Source organism: Parus major, chromosome 19 (assembly GCF_001522545.3).
Source record: "Parus major isolate Abel chromosome 19, Parus_major1.1, whole genome shotgun sequence".
NCBI lineage: Eukaryota > Metazoa > Chordata > Aves > Passeriformes > Paridae > Parus > Parus major.
Window position 1 is genome coordinate 4,862,786 of NC_031787.1, and position 19,288 is coordinate 4,882,073.

General features: G+C 39.9%; 2 protein-coding genes across 8 annotated transcripts in view; both read right to left on the reverse strand.

Moving 5' to 3' along the window:
* The window catches only part of MYO1C (myosin IC), a 51,570-nt gene extending 50,253 nt beyond the window's left edge, over positions 1–1,317 (reverse strand). Inside the window, exon 1 of the mRNA XM_015646448.3 lies at positions 1,138–1,317. Coding sequence (XP_015501934.1) covers positions 1,138–1,212 — 75 coding nt within the window. The 5' untranslated portion in view covers positions 1,213–1,317. The remainder of the gene's footprint in view (positions 1–1,137) is intronic.
* Positions 1,318–4,093: 2,776 nt separating this feature from the next.
* On the reverse strand, positions 4,094–19,212 carry INPP5K (inositol polyphosphate-5-phosphatase K). Of its 7 annotated transcripts, none has more exons than XR_004499855.1 (14): positions 17,138–18,851; positions 16,860–16,967; positions 16,143–16,251; positions 13,552–13,668; positions 13,069–13,241; positions 12,368–12,479; positions 11,748–11,857; positions 11,155–11,181; positions 9,269–9,461; positions 8,889–9,026; positions 8,325–8,408; positions 7,586–7,690; positions 6,370–6,566; positions 4,094–4,635 (listed from the first exon to the last, which is right to left on the reverse strand). XR_004499855.1 is itself a non-coding variant. In XM_015646456.3 (13 exons), exons 1-13 carry the CDS (start codon positions 19,087–19,089, stop codon positions 6,450–6,452), a joined length of 1,428 nt encoding a protein of 475 aa, XP_015501942.1. In that variant the 5' UTR covers positions 19,090–19,212; the 3' UTR covers positions 4,094–6,449. The 7 variants fall into 7 exon arrangements, 5 of the variants coding, with proteins under 5 accessions (XP_015501942.1, XP_033374806.1, XP_015501943.1 ...); XR_004499854.1 differs by having other exon boundaries at positions 4,094–4,765; XM_015646456.3 differs by lacking the exon at positions 17,138–18,851 and adding an exon at positions 19,055–19,212 and having other exon boundaries at positions 4,094–6,566.
* Between the last annotated feature and the right edge of the window lie 76 nt (positions 19,213–19,288).

Here is a 19,288-nt window from a genome sequence, read left to right on the forward strand (position 1 = left end):
TTGATGTCTCCCCCAGGACCCTGGCATATGCTACGGTTTAAAGGAACATTTCCCCCTAGAAACAACAGTCCTGTCAGTGTCCCCTGCTATCACTTAGAAGTAAGTCAGTAACACTCCTGCAAACCAAAGAACACCACAATTACCACTGTCTCCTCCCCCAACAAGGCAGAGGGAGCTCTCCGGTTTTCTCTGAAGTAAAATGGCTCTACCTGACAATTGTGTAACCACACAGTAAATGTCCCAGCTCATTTTCAGATTGAGTTTCAGATTAGTCACTAGAAAGACAATGCTAGGAAACAGCAGCGATATGCACAGATGTGCACTTCAGTACAAGATGGCTCAACCAGAGCTGAAGATCTGTTAAACAGGTTTTAAATAGCTATGACAGAGAGAGATAAATTCACAGTTGATTTAGGTACTTCCAAACATTTTAAATTTTACAGTTCTTTTTCTTTTGACTTCTTTAATTAAAAATTATACAAACGCAGATAGAAAATATTCTGAAGCAAACACACAGAACAGCCATTCATTCCAAGAACACTGAAATTATTCTTAGAAAAGTACCATCTTTCTCAACTGTTTGTGTCAAAGCAGAAAAGATCAGCTCATGGATTTCCATTTGCTTATATACAAACCCTGAGCACAAGTCAACAAAGTCCAAAGTTAACAGACTAATCAGTTCCTTGAGATATTTGTAAGTTTGTTAATATGTGCCTGTACCACTGAATTTTCCATATGAGACTCTTCCTGTAACATTCAGAGCATGAACCCTGTGATGGCACAATCAACACAAGAGGAACAAAGTAACTGTTTCAAAGCTCTTTACCTTCCTCTGCAGTCTGAAGGTGCTCACAGAATTCTGACAGAATTCATACAGCCAGGCCAAACACCAACTTTGGTTCACTGCAGTATTTCTACAGGAAATAAATTTTAAGTATTTTCTAAACTCTCGCTCAGTTCACTGCTACTAATTCTATCCCAGAGGAAAAAAAAACCTGTTCACAACACAGCTCCAGTCACTCCAACGACCACCCAGCCTTGCAAACCCTTCCATTCTTGCCCTGGAGCTGCTCAGTCAGAGCTAAGGTGGCTCTTGTGTAATGGGCAGTACCAGAGAACAATAAAAGCCAGGCTTACAGTCCTGCGCTCTGCCTTGTGGCCGACCACGCGGATGATTTCTCCTGTAGGAACACGTTCAATCTGCAGTTCCATTCTCCCAAGGAAAGTCAGTAAATCCCTCTGTTCTTTAAGGATAGTTCTGATTTCAGTGTGCAGCAGTAGCCAGCTTTGACTAAGTGCAGTCCTTGGTTGGGAGCCCTGTTGTGAGAGGAAAAGATGAACCTCTGTATTTATACCAAGTGTTAGGTGCGAGCTGAAACAATGAAGTTCAAGACTGGCTTCCACTCGTTCCAACGTGCCATGACAGTTCCAAGAAACCTAAATTTATGTTTGTGTTTATTGCCTCCAACTTTGTTGCTGTTTCATTTCTGTCCCACCAGGCTCAGAAAAGTCAGGTTGCTGCAGATGCTGTTTCAGAGGTGCTGGCACGAAACAATCCCACGGTGGAATTCAAAAATCTACTGAGAGATTTCGTGCAGAAAAAAATCCTTCATCTTTGCCTCCAAGAGCAAGCAATAGAAAACCCTGATTGCTCCCATGGTAACTACAGGAAGTTCTGCAAACTGCTGCAGAACGGAATCATTATTAATTGAGTCCTTGAGTAGCTAACTAATCATGGCAAAGGAAATTAATTGGCACGTTACAGCATGAAAATTCCTACAAATAGGAAAAAAATAATCTGGTGAACGCTGGTTTAAGTGGAATTACAGAGCTTTACAATGATCATGCCATCCATTAATAGAGTGGCCAGACCTATCACCCTCCAAAAAAGATATCAGATATCCTGCCTGTGACTGGGGGAGAAAAAATCAGTCTAAATTTCAGGTATTTTTAAGATTTGCTGAGGAGATAATTCCTTCTATCTTCTTGGAAGAGCCAAATTTGAATTTTCAACTCTACTACAAACCAACTGCAGTTGACAATGCTTGCCAAGAAAGAATTAACAAGATTAATTAATAAGATTAACAAGCACTGGCCTCTCCAGAGCAGATCCAGGTAACACAATTCTGTTCAGCAACTGCAGTGAAAGAGCCTGTAACTGTTCTGTGTTTCATATCTGGAATTATTCTTATGCTTCCTTAGCTGTTATACACAAGATTGTTCCAGTCCAATAATTGTTTCCTTGAGCACTTACTTCCCAATACAAAGTCCCACTAAAAAAAATAGATTTTATCACATTAAGAAACCAAACAACCGTCACTTCCCCAGGCAAACCCATCCTATTCTCAGTAATAAGGAGAAATACCTAGCCTGATTTATCTCTCCTTTCTATGGAGAGAAATCACAAACATCAGAACACCAAAGCTGTGCTAGTGGAATGGCTCCTTTGATGCAGATACCAGAATTATGTGAAAAAACCCTTCTGAAAACGGGCTACAAGTGAGTGGTAAGAGGAAGAAAAAGGTAAAGACAGCAGAAAGAAGCTGGAGAAAAAAAAAATTAAAAGAAAGAGTGAAATAAAAAAGGGCACAGAGGAGCATAATGAGGTCTCTGATGACCTTGAGATGTAAAACCACACAGTTATAGTGCAATTGGAATTTGACAAATGATGCTGAAACATTCCCTACCAGAGCTGATGCCTGTACTTGAGAACTGCCAGTTTCAAAGCATGCTTAGCAGGTTAAAACATTTGCTATTCTGTTTTTCATCCTTTTGTGATCCCTATATTAATATTTTCTGAATTTTTCTTGCACCTCTGCATTTCCTCTCGCCAGTTTGCATTCCCAGATCTGTTTCACTCAGTGATTCTCCCAACCTGTGTTCAGCTGCTCCCACACAGATTTCTCTTGCTTCTTTCTAGGTTGCACAATGTTCTTTTTAATTGCAGAGACCCTGTAAGTGGAAAATGACAACTCTACTGTAATAGAGGATTACAATTCCTCAAACTGAAGCAATTAAACAAATTCAGGGCAGCTCCTGAGCAGACCATTTTGCAGAATAACTGTGTATTAAACAGAAATTGCTTTGTATCAATCACATTCAAACAGCAATCCCTAAATCCAGGGGCAGAAAGAGCCACAGGAAGTTTCCTGTTAGCAACAGGGAGCTCTCAAAAAAGGTATAATTTCCTCTCTCAAGGAAAACCTAATTCCAGCTTTGTTCAACTGGCCTTTCCACTGCAGTATATTAATTCAGACAAGTTCATCTGAGTGTCACTCAGCATCCAAGAGCAGAGAAGGAAGCAGTGGTAGTAGAAACAATGGTCTTTATCAGAACGTATTTTTAGGGTCTCACAAACACGCAAGACATCTTAGAAATATTTCCTGTTTACACAGAGCTGTACTATCTGTGTGCAATGATACACTGCACATCCTGAGGTTAGGCAGCAATCAGAAATATATGGGAGTGAAAGGAGGCTAAACTGGACAACATTCCTTGGGATATATAGTTCCCATTTGGAAATTAATTCTCCAACAGCAAGGAGTTATGAAAAGTTATCCTTAGATAGAAACCAAATGCAAATTTATATTAAAATATACAAAATTTAAAAGATGAAGCATAACTTAGCAGATCTTTCATAAAGGCAAAAGAGACACCTCAAATCACACCATGAAAAATTCACTGTGAAAATTTCACAATTTCACTGTGAAAAAGTGAAATTAGAAGAACCTGTTCTCAAAAATTAAGAAACAATGTCAAGTGGTCTGGGCATTTTTACAAGGAAAATGTCAAAACCTCAACATGGAAGAGGGGCAGAAAATCCAAAACCACAAGAGCAGTTAATACTGGATTCGTTGAAATAGGGGAAAATATAAAATGAATCTGCTTTGTCCAAAGGAAAAATAGCATTTCTCCTTGCTCTTCTTTTGCAGCCCAAGCCCTACCATAGGCTGTTACTGATTTCCTTCTATAATATTCTGTATCTGTGCTTTAAACATGACCAAAACAAGTTCCTTGGAAAAAGGTGACAAATTAATTCTCCCACCCAAACCAGTCTGTTCCTTGTCAAATTAACAGAGGCCATGCACAACACTTCACTGCCAGGATTTATTTTAGAGGTACATGAAAAGAAAAACACATGAGTATAAAAACATTTCCAGTGATTATAACATCCAATTAAAGGTGTTTTAAGAAAAGATAAATTTCATCAGAAATTGCATCATTACAGGTCATGGAATAGTTTGAAAAGCTACCATAGGTAACAGTAGTAAACAAAAGTGCCTCTGTGTGCATAATACTGAAGAAAGAAGTGCAGAGTTCTGTGCAGCATCCTCCTTACACATAAGCAGTTCCAATCCCAGCTGCTGGGGGCATTTTCCGGGAAGTCCCGTGGTTCAAAGGATCAGTTTACAAAATGCAGCTTCTGTGTCCAGTGACAGAGGGCTCTCAGCTCCCACAAACACAAAGGATCTCGAGTGTCTTGCCCCTGAAAAGAGGCTGCATGGCTCCCTCTGAGCTGCTGCTGCCCAGCAGATGCACCCTGCTTAGAAGAAACTGGATCTTGGTCCACAGTAAATCGCCAGCTGTGGTCTGGAATTCAAAGCCCACTGCTCTTTGGGCTCTCCACAGAATCTCCTTGTGTGGAGAATGGTCAGAGTTACACAAGTGAAACCAGAGACAGAGCACAACTCAGGAACTGCAGAAGGTACTGCAATTCAAAGCAGGGATTTGTCTGATGCCCTAATTGCCATGAGAAGTCACATACCTGAAAAATTCAGTGCAAAACAAATTCTTGGGAGATCAGTATAAATGGGAAAACTGTTTCTAATATGGTTCCAAAGTGTAACAGGAATGTACAAACTGTAAACCTCAAGGCAGTGCTAATCCATGCAATGAACACAGTATCCTCTGAACCTGCCCTCACTACTCACAGTGGGAACAGTTCCCAACACCAAGCTGAGATACAACTAAAACCTACAGAGGTCAAGTGTTCCTAAAGCCCACTGCAACTACCTAAACCAGAAATCTATGTCAGACCTTCAACAGGACACAAAGACACATGGACCTCAAAATATCTGATACAGTGAATGATAAAAGCAAAACAAATATCCCATCAAGCTGTTAACTTTCTATCTCAAAACAACCCTGAAAAAAATAAGGCTTTGAGAAAAAGAGCAAAAAGGAATCCACTCAGTTCTGAAGCAGAATTCCAGCATGAACATCCCAACACCCCTTGCTCTTCCACCTGAGCCAGATCTGCTCTTTTCTACCCCTGTGCCAGTGAGGAGTGACTAACTCTGCTCACCACACATGGGAGGGAGCTGTGGATACAGAACAAGGGAGCCCCAAAGTGCTCTGTCCCAGCACTGCAGTCTGAGATTCTGTGGAATGTTGGTGCCCCTTCCTAGCCTTTCCAAAGATCTCTATTTCCTCATCAAGAAACAAGACCCTTTCAGAAGCTAACTACCTTTCAGGCTCCTAAAGGTACAGGAAATTTCTTATTCCACCTCCACCCTCAAGTGCACAGGATACAGAAAGGTCTGAGCACCTCTAGAAAAACAGAAAGTTTGCAGACTGTCTGCTATAAATTGAAGAGATTTACAATTTTCAAAGATTATGCCAAATCATCATGAGCTGGTCACCTATGTTAAAGCATTTCTCAACTTCTGCAATTTTCCTCAGAAGCTGTGGGACCTTGGCTCACTCCAAGCCAGGGACTGGTATAAAAATGGTTTTATTTTACTTTTTGAATGAGGGGGGTAAAGGCAAAAGGCAAATTGCTTAATTGTTTTATAAAAGAAGAATTTAAAAAATCAGGAATAGTGCATTTTGATAAATGTATTTCAATTTGGAAGAATCAGAAATGGAAAATCCTACAAAGAGCTCTCAGTAAGGCATGAAGAGAAGGATCTACCAAAGGAGACTTTACACACTCCAAAGATTTTGTTTTTCATGTGACCTGTTGTCACTAGAGTTTCCCAAAAGGTAATTAGCTTACATTTGAAAGTCAAATAAAATTTCAAAACAAGCTAACTAGCTGTATCTAATAAATAATTCTTAAATAACTTCATTTAAACTCAAAATTTGGAAATCAATTATTAAGTGGTTACAGCATAGTAAATATTGCATCGTAAATAAAATATCCTCTACAAAAAAAGGAACAGGCCTGAAAACCTATTAAACACTGCAACTTGCTTAGGTTAAATCATTGCATTAGAAGTATCTATCACCTCAAAACATACAGCATTCCTTAAGTGCTATTTTACAGTTCTCATCCAGTGCAAGAGAATTACTCTCCTCAGAATAAAAATATCCATTTCCACAATAAATTATTTTCTACGAGCTTCCAAAATTTCTGAACAATCCTACCTGTCTTACTCCATCTTCTAAGAGCAAAAGCTTACAATCACTAAGACATAAAGAATCATCTGACTGCTGAACCAGGACCATTAAATGTTCTTTCTTTTTTCAGAATCACCACTTGATTCTGGATTGTCAGGTTTCTGCAGCCAACTGCTCCCTTCCTCTGGCAGATCCTTTTCTACTGGTGTTCGGCTAGGCTGAATCTAGGAGAAAAACAGGATAAAAAACAAATTAACAATTCAAAAGCACTGTGTTGCTCTATGTTATCCATACCATTACATAAAGAAGTCTGTCATGCTTTCTAAAAGTTGAGAAGATTAAAAAAAATGTAGTGTAAGTCCACTATAGTGATATCAAAATATTAAATGTCACATAAGAAGAACGGCAACAATCCTGCAGAATCTCTGCTAGATACTGAGCTCAGAGACAACATAAATATTTCACTCTGCCATGTTTCTCACCCATACAGAGAAAAATAGGAATAGAACACCTAAAAAAATATATAATAGTATAAAATAGGAATGAGATACCAGCCAGCCCAGGAACTTTCATCATTATATCCCCTAAGGCACTGAGGTTTCACAGTCTTCTAAAACCCCTTCATCCTCATCATCAACAATGCAGAATTCCTATTTCTGTGATTCCTCAGCACATGATAGCATGGAAAATTATGCACTAACAAAACTATTCTGGAAAAAACAGTGCTTGTGTAGAAGCAGCAATGCTTGGTCAGTTCATCTTGTTTGAGCAGGTTAAGTCATCCTTGCAGAAATTAAACAGAGCCTATTAATCAAGTTACTTGAGTCCAGCTGTCCCATCCTTCCCAAATTCAAGCGACAATTTACAGGAAGCACGTAGGTGTAAATTACAGAATGGAGCACAAAAAGCTCATTTACAATCTGCCACAATTTTGGCAGCTCTTGACTTGTCATCTTTACAGAAACTGGGGATGTAACAGGGAGCATGAAGTTCCAAAAGTGAACAGTGAGGGAGAGAAACCTGTCTTGTTTCACTGCTGTGTGGTGCTGTAACAGTTACTCAGTCTTTCAGCGCAGCAGCAAATTCTTTTTAGCCAGGACATATTCTTTTTATCCATTCTGCTGCCACCTTTCCAAGGATTAACACAGCTATGTTCAGATGCATATGAAAACAAAAGAAGTAATAATAGAAAAAAAGAAAAAAAAATCACATCAACTTTAATCAATACTTGCTAATGTATTACCTGAAAAGGTTCACTGATGCCAGCTATTGACTGCAAGTTATTGCTATAATAACAGAGCAAAAATTCTCCTCCTGCCTTAGGTATTTCTGAAGCACTCATGTAAACCTGGCAAGAATAAGAACAGGCAATGAGCAATTTCCACAGAAAAATTAGTTTACGAAAAAGCTATTCAGGACACCATCAAAATCAGTATTTGCTATTTATGAGCACTTTTAAAACGTAAGCTAAAACGGATGGGGACAGAAATAACTCAGGAAACCATCTGAAAATTAAATCAGGGAGGAGAGGGAATATCCTTCACCATGTCAGCAAGCTGCTTTGGTTCAGTGACAAGGGAGGAGAGACCCAGAGTGGAGGGAAGGAAAGGGACAAAGCCAGCAAGCAGCAGAGGGAGTGGAGCTGCCTCCTGGTGGCAACAGCAGAGCAATCCACAAGCTTGGTTTGCTCCTGTCCCAAGGAGCTACTGTTCCCAATTTCAACTTCTATTTGTTCAGGTATCTCTGGATATTTATCATATGCATCAAAATAAGTTTTATTTGTTTGGCTTAAATCACTTTAGGTAATCACTACTAGAAAGCTTTAACAGCAGTTTTTAAAGAGGGACCAAAAGATCCAATAGGAAGAATTAGGAAGAAGGATTTTAAAGAATAATATTGTTCCAAATTAGCTTCAACTGGGAAGAAGCTACAGCACCCCTGAGGGGAAGGGGGAAGCTACATTAGAAAGAAATACAACTGACTTGTTTGCTGTGTCTGTTGGAAGAAATTTCATCATCTTCCACCCAAGCATAAGTAACATAATCCTTCATGTGCCTGAAAGTCACCTGCAGAAAAAGACACAAACCTCAGCTTCCTGATGGAAACAAAAACCATACCACATGAAAGAAAAAGTTGTGAGAGATGTTTACTGTTTCACTGAAGTAATGAAAACACTCTTGGGATCAAAACATTTTGGGGGCATGCACACATCTTCTGTTTCTGAGAGAGTGGGACTGCTCTGTTCTCTCACCCTTCCATTCACTTTTAGTTTTGTTCCTTCTTTTTGTTGCATAAAATCCTTTCCACAGCTTCTGCAACATTTTATTTCAATAAACAACTGGATTATCTTAGCAGAGAATTTAAAAGGTGCAGAAGAACTCACGCTGTAGAGCTGAACTGTCACCACACAGAAACGAATGGCAATCAAGGACACAACATTTTCACAGAGTTCTGCACTTGCAAGCATCAGTGCTCTAAAACTCTCAAATACCTCCTGCAGTCATATTCCCCATTTTTGCTGAAGAGCCATGATGAGGTAACATTACCTGGAAGAGCCCAATCCAGTCCCAAGAACTGCTGGGGAACTCAGGCACCGCAGAGTAGCGGATGAGAACATCATGCTCTGCACTCCACTCACCCTCAGGATTCAGCATGACCAAGGGATCTGAGACAAGAGGCTTCATCTACACAAAAAAACCCAGAGTTTAAACTCAATCAAGCCTGTCATTCTTTCAGTTATTCTTTTCAAGTTTTTCTCTGCCACAATTGCCACCTGTGGGACTCTTTAACTGACTGGAAATAACCTGAAAGCAATTTGCTGCTTCCACTATGATCAGAATGAAACAGAGATTGTGGTTTAGGAAATCAGCTGCTATAAGGCAACACTGAGTAAAACTTTTTCTTAACAACATAACTGGGACAGCACCTCAAGCTTGAAAGTTCCTGTGACAGGTTTGTGATCACTGATGCCATAGCTCATGTGACTGACATAGTTATTCAGAGTAACAGAAATCAGGTTCTCTTCTTCAGGGAATTCGCCTTCTTTTGATGCAACCTCACTGAGATTTTTCACTTTCCATAGAATTCTATCAGTCCATGCTGGCTTTCTTTTCTTCTCACTGCAAAAATGTAAGGTAAAAAGTGAAATGAGCAGAGTAACAAGTTGCTAAAGGCTAAGAATGCTGTGCAAAATCTACTCAGAGTTCAAAGACTGTGAGATACATATTAATAAAAGGAGGCAATCATATCCAAGCTTCATTTTACAGCTCTGTTTAATGTATTTCACAACCAACATTTCCTTAATTTGAACTCCATTCAGCATGGATCAGTTTCATGGCTTTCTGAAAGAGGAGTAAAATGAAGGGGAGAAGGACATTTCATTGGGTTAGTTGGCTTCATACAGGAAATGATACTTTCTCCTAAAACCCTGTAAAAACATGCATGAACCTTGAGATAATACAGCAACTGCCCCAGGCTCTAAATATATCTAAATATCCAGATATTCTGAGAAATAAGGGTGCAAACATAAGGAATATATAGCAAGAGTCTGAATGACATTTGAAATTATTCAAAATATTTAAGAGCAAGTTTCTTTTAACAACAACAAACAGGACAAACTTGGGTAGCTTATGGTAATCACAGGTGCCACAGCAACACTTTATTTAGAAGTTCCTCTAAATTGTATCAGCCTGCATTTCAGGTTTACAAGCTACTGCTGTCTCATAACAACAGGCTTTCAAAATTCCACAATCAAGGAAGCTGTGCCTGCAAGTGTGTTATACATCAAACTTATCACAATGCAGAGTTTCCTTTCATAACATATCAATTACACCAGAAGACATGAGCCCTCTGTGGTTCTCTCTGTAGAGGGAGGAAGGCTTAACAGCAACTCTCTGGATGGATGGATCATTTCAAATTGAAATGGAGAAAAGATCATACCCTATGGAAGAGCAATTAGAATGGACTGGATTGGATCATAAAAGTTAAAAAGCAGGATGTGTAAGGAAAACTGCCAGTTTAATAACTTTAAATATCAAAACCAAGGCCACTTAGTTCAATATTCAGCATCATTTTGTTTTACCCCTTCCCACCTTTAATAAGGTGGAAAGATTTGAAATTACTAAGGGCCCTTATAGCACTTACTGCAGTAATTCTATAAACCAACAGAAATCTTCAGGAGATGCCAGATGTCTGCTCTGCTGTGCAGGAAAATACCAAAAGAACAGCTTAAGGTAAAACACTCACTGTTTTAGAGAAAATGGGGTATTAGATGGGAAACAAACCCTCAGAATTCACAATGAAGGAGAATAAAAAAATAAAATTCCGTGAGCTTCATTAAAAGCAACTTTTGCAGGGTGCTTGCCTTGAGGTCTGCTGGTCACCCCCATCTGAGCCTCTGGTAGCTTGAACAGCAGCAGGACACACACAGAATGTGTAACCACACTTTCTGTTCTCTAAATCAGCCAATACAGACAATCAGGCTATGAATCATTTGTAAAATGTCCAGGTTTGGATTATTTTAAGTCTTTTTTGTTAGATGGATTTACTGCTGGTCCCATTGCATCTCTTTATATTCAATTTGGAAGCAAGATGTCTTTGGGTCCACATGAATAAACTTCCAGTATTAAAAGTGCAACAGCAGAGTAGATAACACTGCAGCTTTCAGACAGGTTAAGAAAATCCCTAAAGAAAATCAGCTGTCATCTGATTTTCAAATATTTCACAAAAATCAAAGCAAAAGCTCAGATGGAGCCTTGTTTTGATTCTGAAATATTAAAAAAAACTACAAAATTCAGAAAGTTCTCGTCTTACTTAAACCAAAACAGGGACTTCTGCTCTCTGGAAGTAAAGAAAAAGATCAGTACAAAACCCTGTTTGGACAGGAACTTATCTTTCTGTGGAAACATAAGACTAATATTTAACAAACAGACTTTAATATGACAGAAAAACTTTGGAAATCTAAGATACTCCATCTTCAACTTATAATAATCAAGAAAGACAAATATACATTTATTTTCAAATACCAGTATATCCAATGAAATGCTTAAACAGAGAAAGGAAGGTAAATGACAATTCTTCTTTTGCTCCCTTTTGACAACCAATGAGCACTTCTAGTAGGAAAGAACAAAACAGAAGCAGCTTAAACAAGTGCTCATTTGTTTTGTTAATCTGGTCTTTCCAAAAAGGCAGCTGGGTTGTTTCGTTACTTCCCTCATACAATTAGGGGACCCCAGCTTCTTCAGCCAAAAAATATTTGTTCAAATTTGATAAATCCAAGCCTAACAGAACAGCTCAACAGCCCCAGCACACTCAGAAAATTCAGGTTTGCTGAATACTGAAGTGATATTTAACCAAGCACCACATTCAATCTCATATTCCATGTCTAAACTCATTTTATCTTTTACCTTGTGTCATAGACCTCTGAGTAAAGGTCAAACTTGTAGGTGGGCTTAAATTGCAGAGGACCCTCTTTGAATTCCTTCAGAAATGGTTCATTCTTTTTTGCCATATTTAACTGCAGAAATAAAAAGTAACTCTTAAAAGATTATGTTTAAAAAATAAAAGCTTAAGGGATGATTGGGAAAGCATCTTCCAAGAACTCAACATTGCAGTCAGTACAACACTGGAAAGGTAAATTCAGAAGGGCCTCTTTGTTATAGCCAGAACTCTTGACACAATCCATCTAAAAGTTTAGAGGCAATTCTACCCAAAACAAAATCCAGATTAAGGTTCTCTTAAAAATAATTCTTGGGAGAAGAGGAGTCATAAAGGTGAGGAACAACTGACAAGACATGAAGTTCAAAGAAATCTCCAGTCAAATATGAGCATTGTAAATGAGTAAGAAACCTCATAAAAGCAAAAAAAGTTTGCAATTAACTGGGGCTTATAACCACCTCATGACTGCTCTGAGTTTGTGCTCTTTAACAGAAATTAGAAGCTCAAGGTGTAATTTAACTACCACATGGTGTTTGTGTGCATTAAAACCAAAACCAAACCCCTCAAGAGACTGACTGAGCCAACCTACCTGGTCCTTCTCCCAGAGCAGACTGAAACGCTTGTTGTTGATTGATTCTCTGACAAAGTGTATCCCATAATCTGCTATCCGGAAGTTTAGATCTCCAAACCAGAAGAGAACCCTTAAAACCAAACCAAAATGCATCAAACAAGAAAGATTTATACAAATCTATTAACTCAAGGGAACATTTTGACAGCATATTAGCCATTAGACTAATTAGGTGCTCTAATCGCTTTTATTACTTAATGCAAACAGCTTAAACACAAACATTAAGTAGTTATAGATCAGGGACAACCTGCTGTTAAACAAAAAAACTTTAAGTAATTGAAACAGTAAATTAAGTCTGTTGCACTCTTGCTGCTTGCTGATTACTGCCTGAATATTAACTTCTCCTGAGTCTTACATCTCTGAACGTTTAACAGCAACCTAAAGGATTTTTGGTATAAACAGGCTTTAGCTTCCAAAGCTTTCCTGCATGACATGTACAGTCTATATGGTAACAAATGAATGTAATTAGAGATTGGAAGAAAACAGTCTTGTAATACAGACATCTGTCTTTCAGGTTATCTTTTCCTCCCAGGGTTCAGGGTCAAGGTTGAAGGGACATTTAAAATAAAATGATGAATGAAAAATACAAACCCAAAACTCTTCAGTGCAAGAGCTCACCCTATAATAGATAAAAACAACACCGAACTGAGTGAACAACTCACTCATGATCCAAGGGACTTGGAACATTCTCTCCTTCAAATTGCATTTCCAGAATTTTCTCAAAGTCATCCAGTCGCTGCTCTGTGTTCTCTATGTGAGCTGGCAAGTGGCAGTTCATGAAACAGATCGTGTGCCCGAAGAGGGACATGCGGACGCTGACTCCTCCTTTGTTCCCCTGGGATGGAAGATGAACACATTCCCTGAAACTGCAGTCAATGTCTGCAAATGTAACTAACACCACATCTGGCTTTTTAAATCTTGCATTTAAGATTTAAATCAGTACAATTCCTTTCTATCCGACTTGTTGCATATCAGCAAATAAACTTAAAACTGAAATTATGGTCTGCACACGAGGTTCAAACAAATGAGTGCTTGTTAGGTTATGAATTTTTAATTAAACCACATCTCCTCTGTCCCAGCATGGAGCCATGGAGAGGAAGACAGTGCCATGAGCAAGCAGTAACCACACCTCAGGCAGTCCTTACCCAGTAGCCATAGAGGCCTGTGCGGGTGTAGTGGGTGTGGATGTCCCGGATGAAGGGAAGGTGCACGTGCTTCACAAAGATCAGAAGCAGCAACCCCTGCATGCGAACTGAGGAGAGCTGGGGAGATAGAAAATAAAAGGAATGGTCATTTCCAAGAGTTCCTTGGGTTTACTTCACAGGAGCTTTTAGGTGAAGAAGGCCACAGCAAAAGTCATAAAATTCCCTTGCCAAGCCTGGCATCAATACTGTGACACAGTAAATGGAGGCTCATTTCAGTGCTGTGAAAAACATATTCCTTATAAACAAATCTGATAATTCCTTGGTTAATTAAAACAGTTCTAACATTATATTTCAATCTGAAGTCAACCTCAAAACATGCACCTACCCAAACCTCTTTAAAGATTTCTCTTCTGCCTCACCAGCCTCTTGTTTCTGTCTTTAAGAATCCTATTCATGAAGGAACAAATGCTTCACTTTCTGTTTAAAAGCTTCATCACTCACACCTACAAATCCTCCAACAGCAGCAAGTTTTTCAAACTGAAGCACCCTTGAGCAGATCATTAAATATTCTAAATGCCATTAAATGCCTCAAAAGCACAGCAGTCAATTCCAGGCATCTGCAAAAACAATGAGCTGCAAACAGCAGAAACTCCTGCCTGCAGTGCCTGTAAAAAAACTTAGAGAGCATATAAGACATGGGGATTTTGTGGTTTGGGGTTTTTTTGGCTTGTGTGTGTGGAAATAGTCTAATAAAGATGTCCTTCATTGAACATTTATGGACTTTACAATGTTCCTGGCAAGAAACACAAAATTCATTGTGTTTGTTTTAAGGATAATGATTCAATTTAGAATACAGACATTGAAATACATTAACTGTAGTTCAATTTTATGCTGGATTAATTTAGAAACAAGCTACATTAGAATAAAATTGACTATACAACTGCTGAAGAAGCACAACAATTGAGCCCAAAATTTTAAACAGAATTCCTCCTTTCTTGACTTCCATATCTATACAATAAATGACTTCAGAATATATTTTAATGTTTTCATTGTCCTTGAACCCAACAGAGTAACACACAGAATACTGAAACAATGGACTGCAATTACTAATGATGCATAAATATTTGAATAGTCAGCATCCTCCTTTCCATAATTACATTCATGAGGTACCAAGCTCTTCCAGTCCCTATATTATTTATTTGCTTTATTTCCCTCTGCTGTGTCCAGCCCAAAGACATTTCTCAAGATCATCCACAGGTCCTGAACACCACAAGGCACTGACCCCTCTCCTGCTTGAACCAGCACCAGTCCCACCAGTCCTTAGAGCCAAATCAAGCAAAGCCCTTGCACAGAGGGAACACAATCCTGTGGCTGGTGAAAGAATTGACTGTGACCAACTAAACACTCTGAAAACAGACCCTGTTACTGAGGGGACAGAATGTCCCAAGGATGACACCTCTCCCTCCACACCCAACCTCATCACAGGTCAGCCAAGGGGGAACTGCTCCTCTCCTGCTTAGCCAAATTCCTGGCTAAGTCCTGGGATAACCTTTCCTTGCTGCCTGGTTTGATTTTGACCGTGCCTGACAGCTCCCCCTTATTAGAGCTAATCAAGTCCTGCAGAAAGCCATAAGGTGGCAGCATCCATTCATTAGTGTGCTCCAAACTGCCTCAGTTATAAATTAGAATTCAAAATCGGCCAGGCATACCAGCAGGAATTCTTTTAACTGTGTGTATACAGGCCTGAACATCAGCCTACTACCAGATTTTGAATTTTTGTCAGCAATGACTTAGGCCAGAGTGAACAATGTGGGTTTTTTTTCTTTTTGTAATTCCCAATGGGTCCTTTGTTTTGTTTAACTACAATTAAAAGAACAGCACAACTACTGAGTCTGATTAGCATGCAGATAAAGCAATCACCTCAGCAAAATCAGCCTGAAATAGTGCTTGGTTTAGAAAATCACTACAAAAGGCTTTTAAATTCTCTTTACTACAGAAATTCAGGATATCTTCCTACGTTTATTGTTGGTATTATTAAAATAGCCAGTACTTTAGCTAATCTTATATCCCTGATATTACCCCAAAATCTTAACATTTAAATTCCCATATAATGTTACAGGTCTTCAACCAAAAATTAACTCATCACATAAATACGTGCACCAACTAAAATCCTATTTGACACATATGCAATTTATTTTCACCTGCAAACAAATTGGAAAAAGAAACAAGATAAAGGAGCCTTATCAATCTCAATGAAACTCTGCCATTGCTTGGGATATTTACAGTGCAAGACTACATTAGAAGCATCACAATACAGCTCCTCAATGTTGCACAGAGCAAAAAAACTTTTCTACAAACAAGGGAGAGATAAAGATATTGTGGTCACAAGAAATATGCTGTTCAGTATGACTTCACATAAAAAACAGGAAAACACAGGTGTGATGAAGAATCTCTTCTAACACAGGTGTAACCTATGGAAGTGACAGACACCAGCAAAAACACCAATTTATCTTTTATGGATAATCTGAGGAAAAAATATTAAGACATTTTCCTTCAGTGCTGTGACACTTAGGAGAGATGTAAATAATTACCTTGATATATCCCAAAGGAGACAAGACGGTCATGAAAAAAATGCTCCATGGATCATCAAATGCCAAGTCAGACAGAAAGTTTGTGATTTTTGAATTCACCTCCTGTAAGCTGAAAACATCACAATTACTCACACTGCACCAGTTGGTTTGGACAGAATTCATAGGAATTTTGCAGAACACAGACCCCAGAAATTTCTTGCTGTTCAGTTTCTCATTCAAACGGTTTAACCCACACACAGATCTAACACATCTGACACTGAGGAAAACAAAATTTAAATTAAAACTCTATCTTCACCTGAAGAATGTTATAACAAATAACCTGACTGTCAGGACTTCAGAATTTCACCACACTTTGGAAAACACAGTGGCAGATTGTGCGTAACAAGCTTGTACTCATTCTCTTAAAACACGCTGAATTTCCAATAACGTTCATATCAAAATTAACATGCTAACAAAGAAAACAGCAGCCCAAACTTTTTGTGTATTTAGAAAAAAGATTCTACATTCTGTCACCACATAGCAGCAGCTAACTGCTATAAATCCATCTGTGCTCGAAGTCCTCTGTTAGACTAAGTTAATCTTCACCCTCTGGTATCAATAGCATTAAACCATATCCCAGGCAGTGATTCACATCACACAGTCCTCCCAAAACAGACCATGCTGAGACCCAGCAGTTTAGCAATGAACTCATAAAGCAAGTTCTTTAATATCACTCACCCTATAACGTACATATCCGTGGTGGGGCTCACTGAGTTGAGTTGAAGCAAACTCGTGACATCAGGAGGGGGAGAAGCTGTGCCCACATTCCAGGTAACTAAGTGTAGTCTAAAAACAAACAGAAACAACAAAAAACCAATGCTAAAACTGAAATGTCAACAGACAACTAACTCCAAGAACGTTCTAATTTCCCCACAGAATTTCTGTCACTTCTCATCAGAAATCTATTCGCCAACCCCACCGCCACCACAAAAACAACCAACTGGAGGGAACAAAACCTGAATTCTTGCCACTTATCCTTCAGCTTTTTCCCCCAGATGAGGAAAGCTTCATCCAGAGTGCGAGACACTTCTTCATGGATCTCATCATCCGAGCTGATGTCCTCCACGCACGCCATCAGCTGGGCCACCCTGTGCCGGAGCTGTACGCGGCCGCTGGAGCCGGTGCTGCTGACGCTGGCGGAGCGGCTGCGCAGGCTGGGCAGGCTCTCCAAATCGTTCAGGGAGAGCCCCTCGGAATGCTGAAATGCATCCTCGCTGCTCAGCGATGCCATCAGCTCTACAAGTTAAAGCTATGTCCTGAAGGACTGGCCCATTCAAATTAAGAGATTGATAAGGGTCTTCCAGATGTTGTGGAATTCAGCATTGCTCCCAACACAAAAGGACAAATGTAGGTGCAGCAATGCTGGGAAAAAAACCTGTGGCGTTCCCACCACACTCGCTGGGGTGTTACAAAAGCTGCAATCACATCCTACCACACACAGTGAATTGGTTTTTTCATAATAGATTTAATGTGGTTAATTCTACGAGCTCAAGGTTTAAAAGAATTTATTGTTGATTTGAATCCATCATGTGCCTGTCTGTAGGCAAGGAGAAATGTAATCTCCAGCTCCCAAACATTCAAAGTTCTGATCAGAACCAAGCAAAGCCACTGTCCCTCTCAACATTCACATCATACCACTCATATGTTTCTTTACAGAACAGTAATTTCAGTGTCAGAGGTTCTAAACAGAGATTTGCCTTACTGTCAGTCTTGTTACATGACAGAGAGGCTTAAAAATTAATAAATTTTAAATTTCCACCCATCTTAGGGCTCTATAATGACCTTATAAACACTGATAATTAGTGAGTCCCACCAATACACCCATTATTAATGCTGTGTTTTTTATCCCACAATCAACTGCTTGCTCAAGGTGACACACATTGTATGCAGAAAAGCTGGAAAATTACTTTTCATAACAGATTAAAATGATCCATAATTTCCTTCTCTAATAGTGTACCTTTTTAAGACTATGCTGGTCACCCAAAAGCTACTCCAAAACAAATTTCTAAGGGGAAAAAATGTAGGTAGGCTGCAGATCTAATTCTGCCAGCAGAGATATATCACTTGGGAACGTTCTCCAGTTACTAATTTTGTAAAACAATTACCCGATTAAACAAAACCAAAATTATATTGAAGCCATCAGTCATTACTGACAGAAATTCAATTCCTCAAGGTGCCCAGCGACCACAGTACTGATAAAAACACAGACTTCAGTGGTAGAAACAGTGTCCTAAATACAAGCAACTGAAATAATTATATAGCATCACCGCTGCTAATCCTCAAATGACTCAATAGCGGAGAATTTCTCGGGGTCACAGTGCTCATAATAAAACCTTCAGAGGATTTTTGAGATATGGGAGCTCTTGTCAGCTTGTTGGGTTTTTTTAAAAAATATTCCTGTCACATGCTGTTATCCAAATCCCATCTAAGCAGGTTTCTGTAGGGAATCGCGCCCTGACAGAACACCGACAGAGTGAAGACACATTGTAAAAACATCGTAAAAGCAGAAGCTCAGTGTTTACTCAAGCTTCTTCCTCCCAGAAAGTGACAGGTCCGAGACTGCCGGTCCATTACCAAAGTGCAGATGCTCGTGCCCTCATTACACATTTTACAGATCTGTAAGAAGTCCCAAGCACCCAGAAACGCCCCATAAGCCTCCCTGAAGCACTCCAGTACCGACCTTCCAAACCAGAAAATCAGCTTTTCTCCTCTATTTCATATGACTGCGCAACGCCGCCAATTTGTGTAACTCTCCGCTAATAATCACACACACAAGTTTCGCTAATTCTCGCCCATTTACGTAACCGCTTGGGGCCACTTTTCGGAGCTGCCCTCAGACCCGCACCTCGCGCCCCTCCGCGCCCACCACTCACCTCAACTCCTTGGTGGGAAGGCCCGCGGTCTCCATGCCCGGGGTTCCCGCAGGGAAGCGCTGCCCGAGGGACGGGGAAGGAGCCAGCGGAGCCCCCCACTCTCCCCCTCACAGGGCCCGGCCCGGCCGCGGCCTCCGCGCCGCCCTCAGCGCTCCGCGCCCATAGGCGCGCGTGACGGGGGCGGGCACGCGCCGCGCCACGGCGCCCCCTGGCGGCCGGGAGGACCCACAGCAA

Coding starts and splice junctions, on each gene's coding strand:
- INPP5K (XM_033518915.1), bottom strand. CDS start 17,412: ATGGCATCGCTGAGCAGCGAGGATGCATTTCAGCATTCCGAGGGGCTC. Junction 13,242..13,551: donor CAGGCCTCTATGGCTACTGG/GTAAGGACTGCC, acceptor CTTCCATCCCAG/GGGAACAAAGGAGGAGTCAG. Junction 9,462..11,154: donor AAGTCCCTGTTTTGGTTTAA/GTAAGACGAGAA, acceptor ACATTTTTGCAG/TGAGAAGAAAAGAAAGCCAG.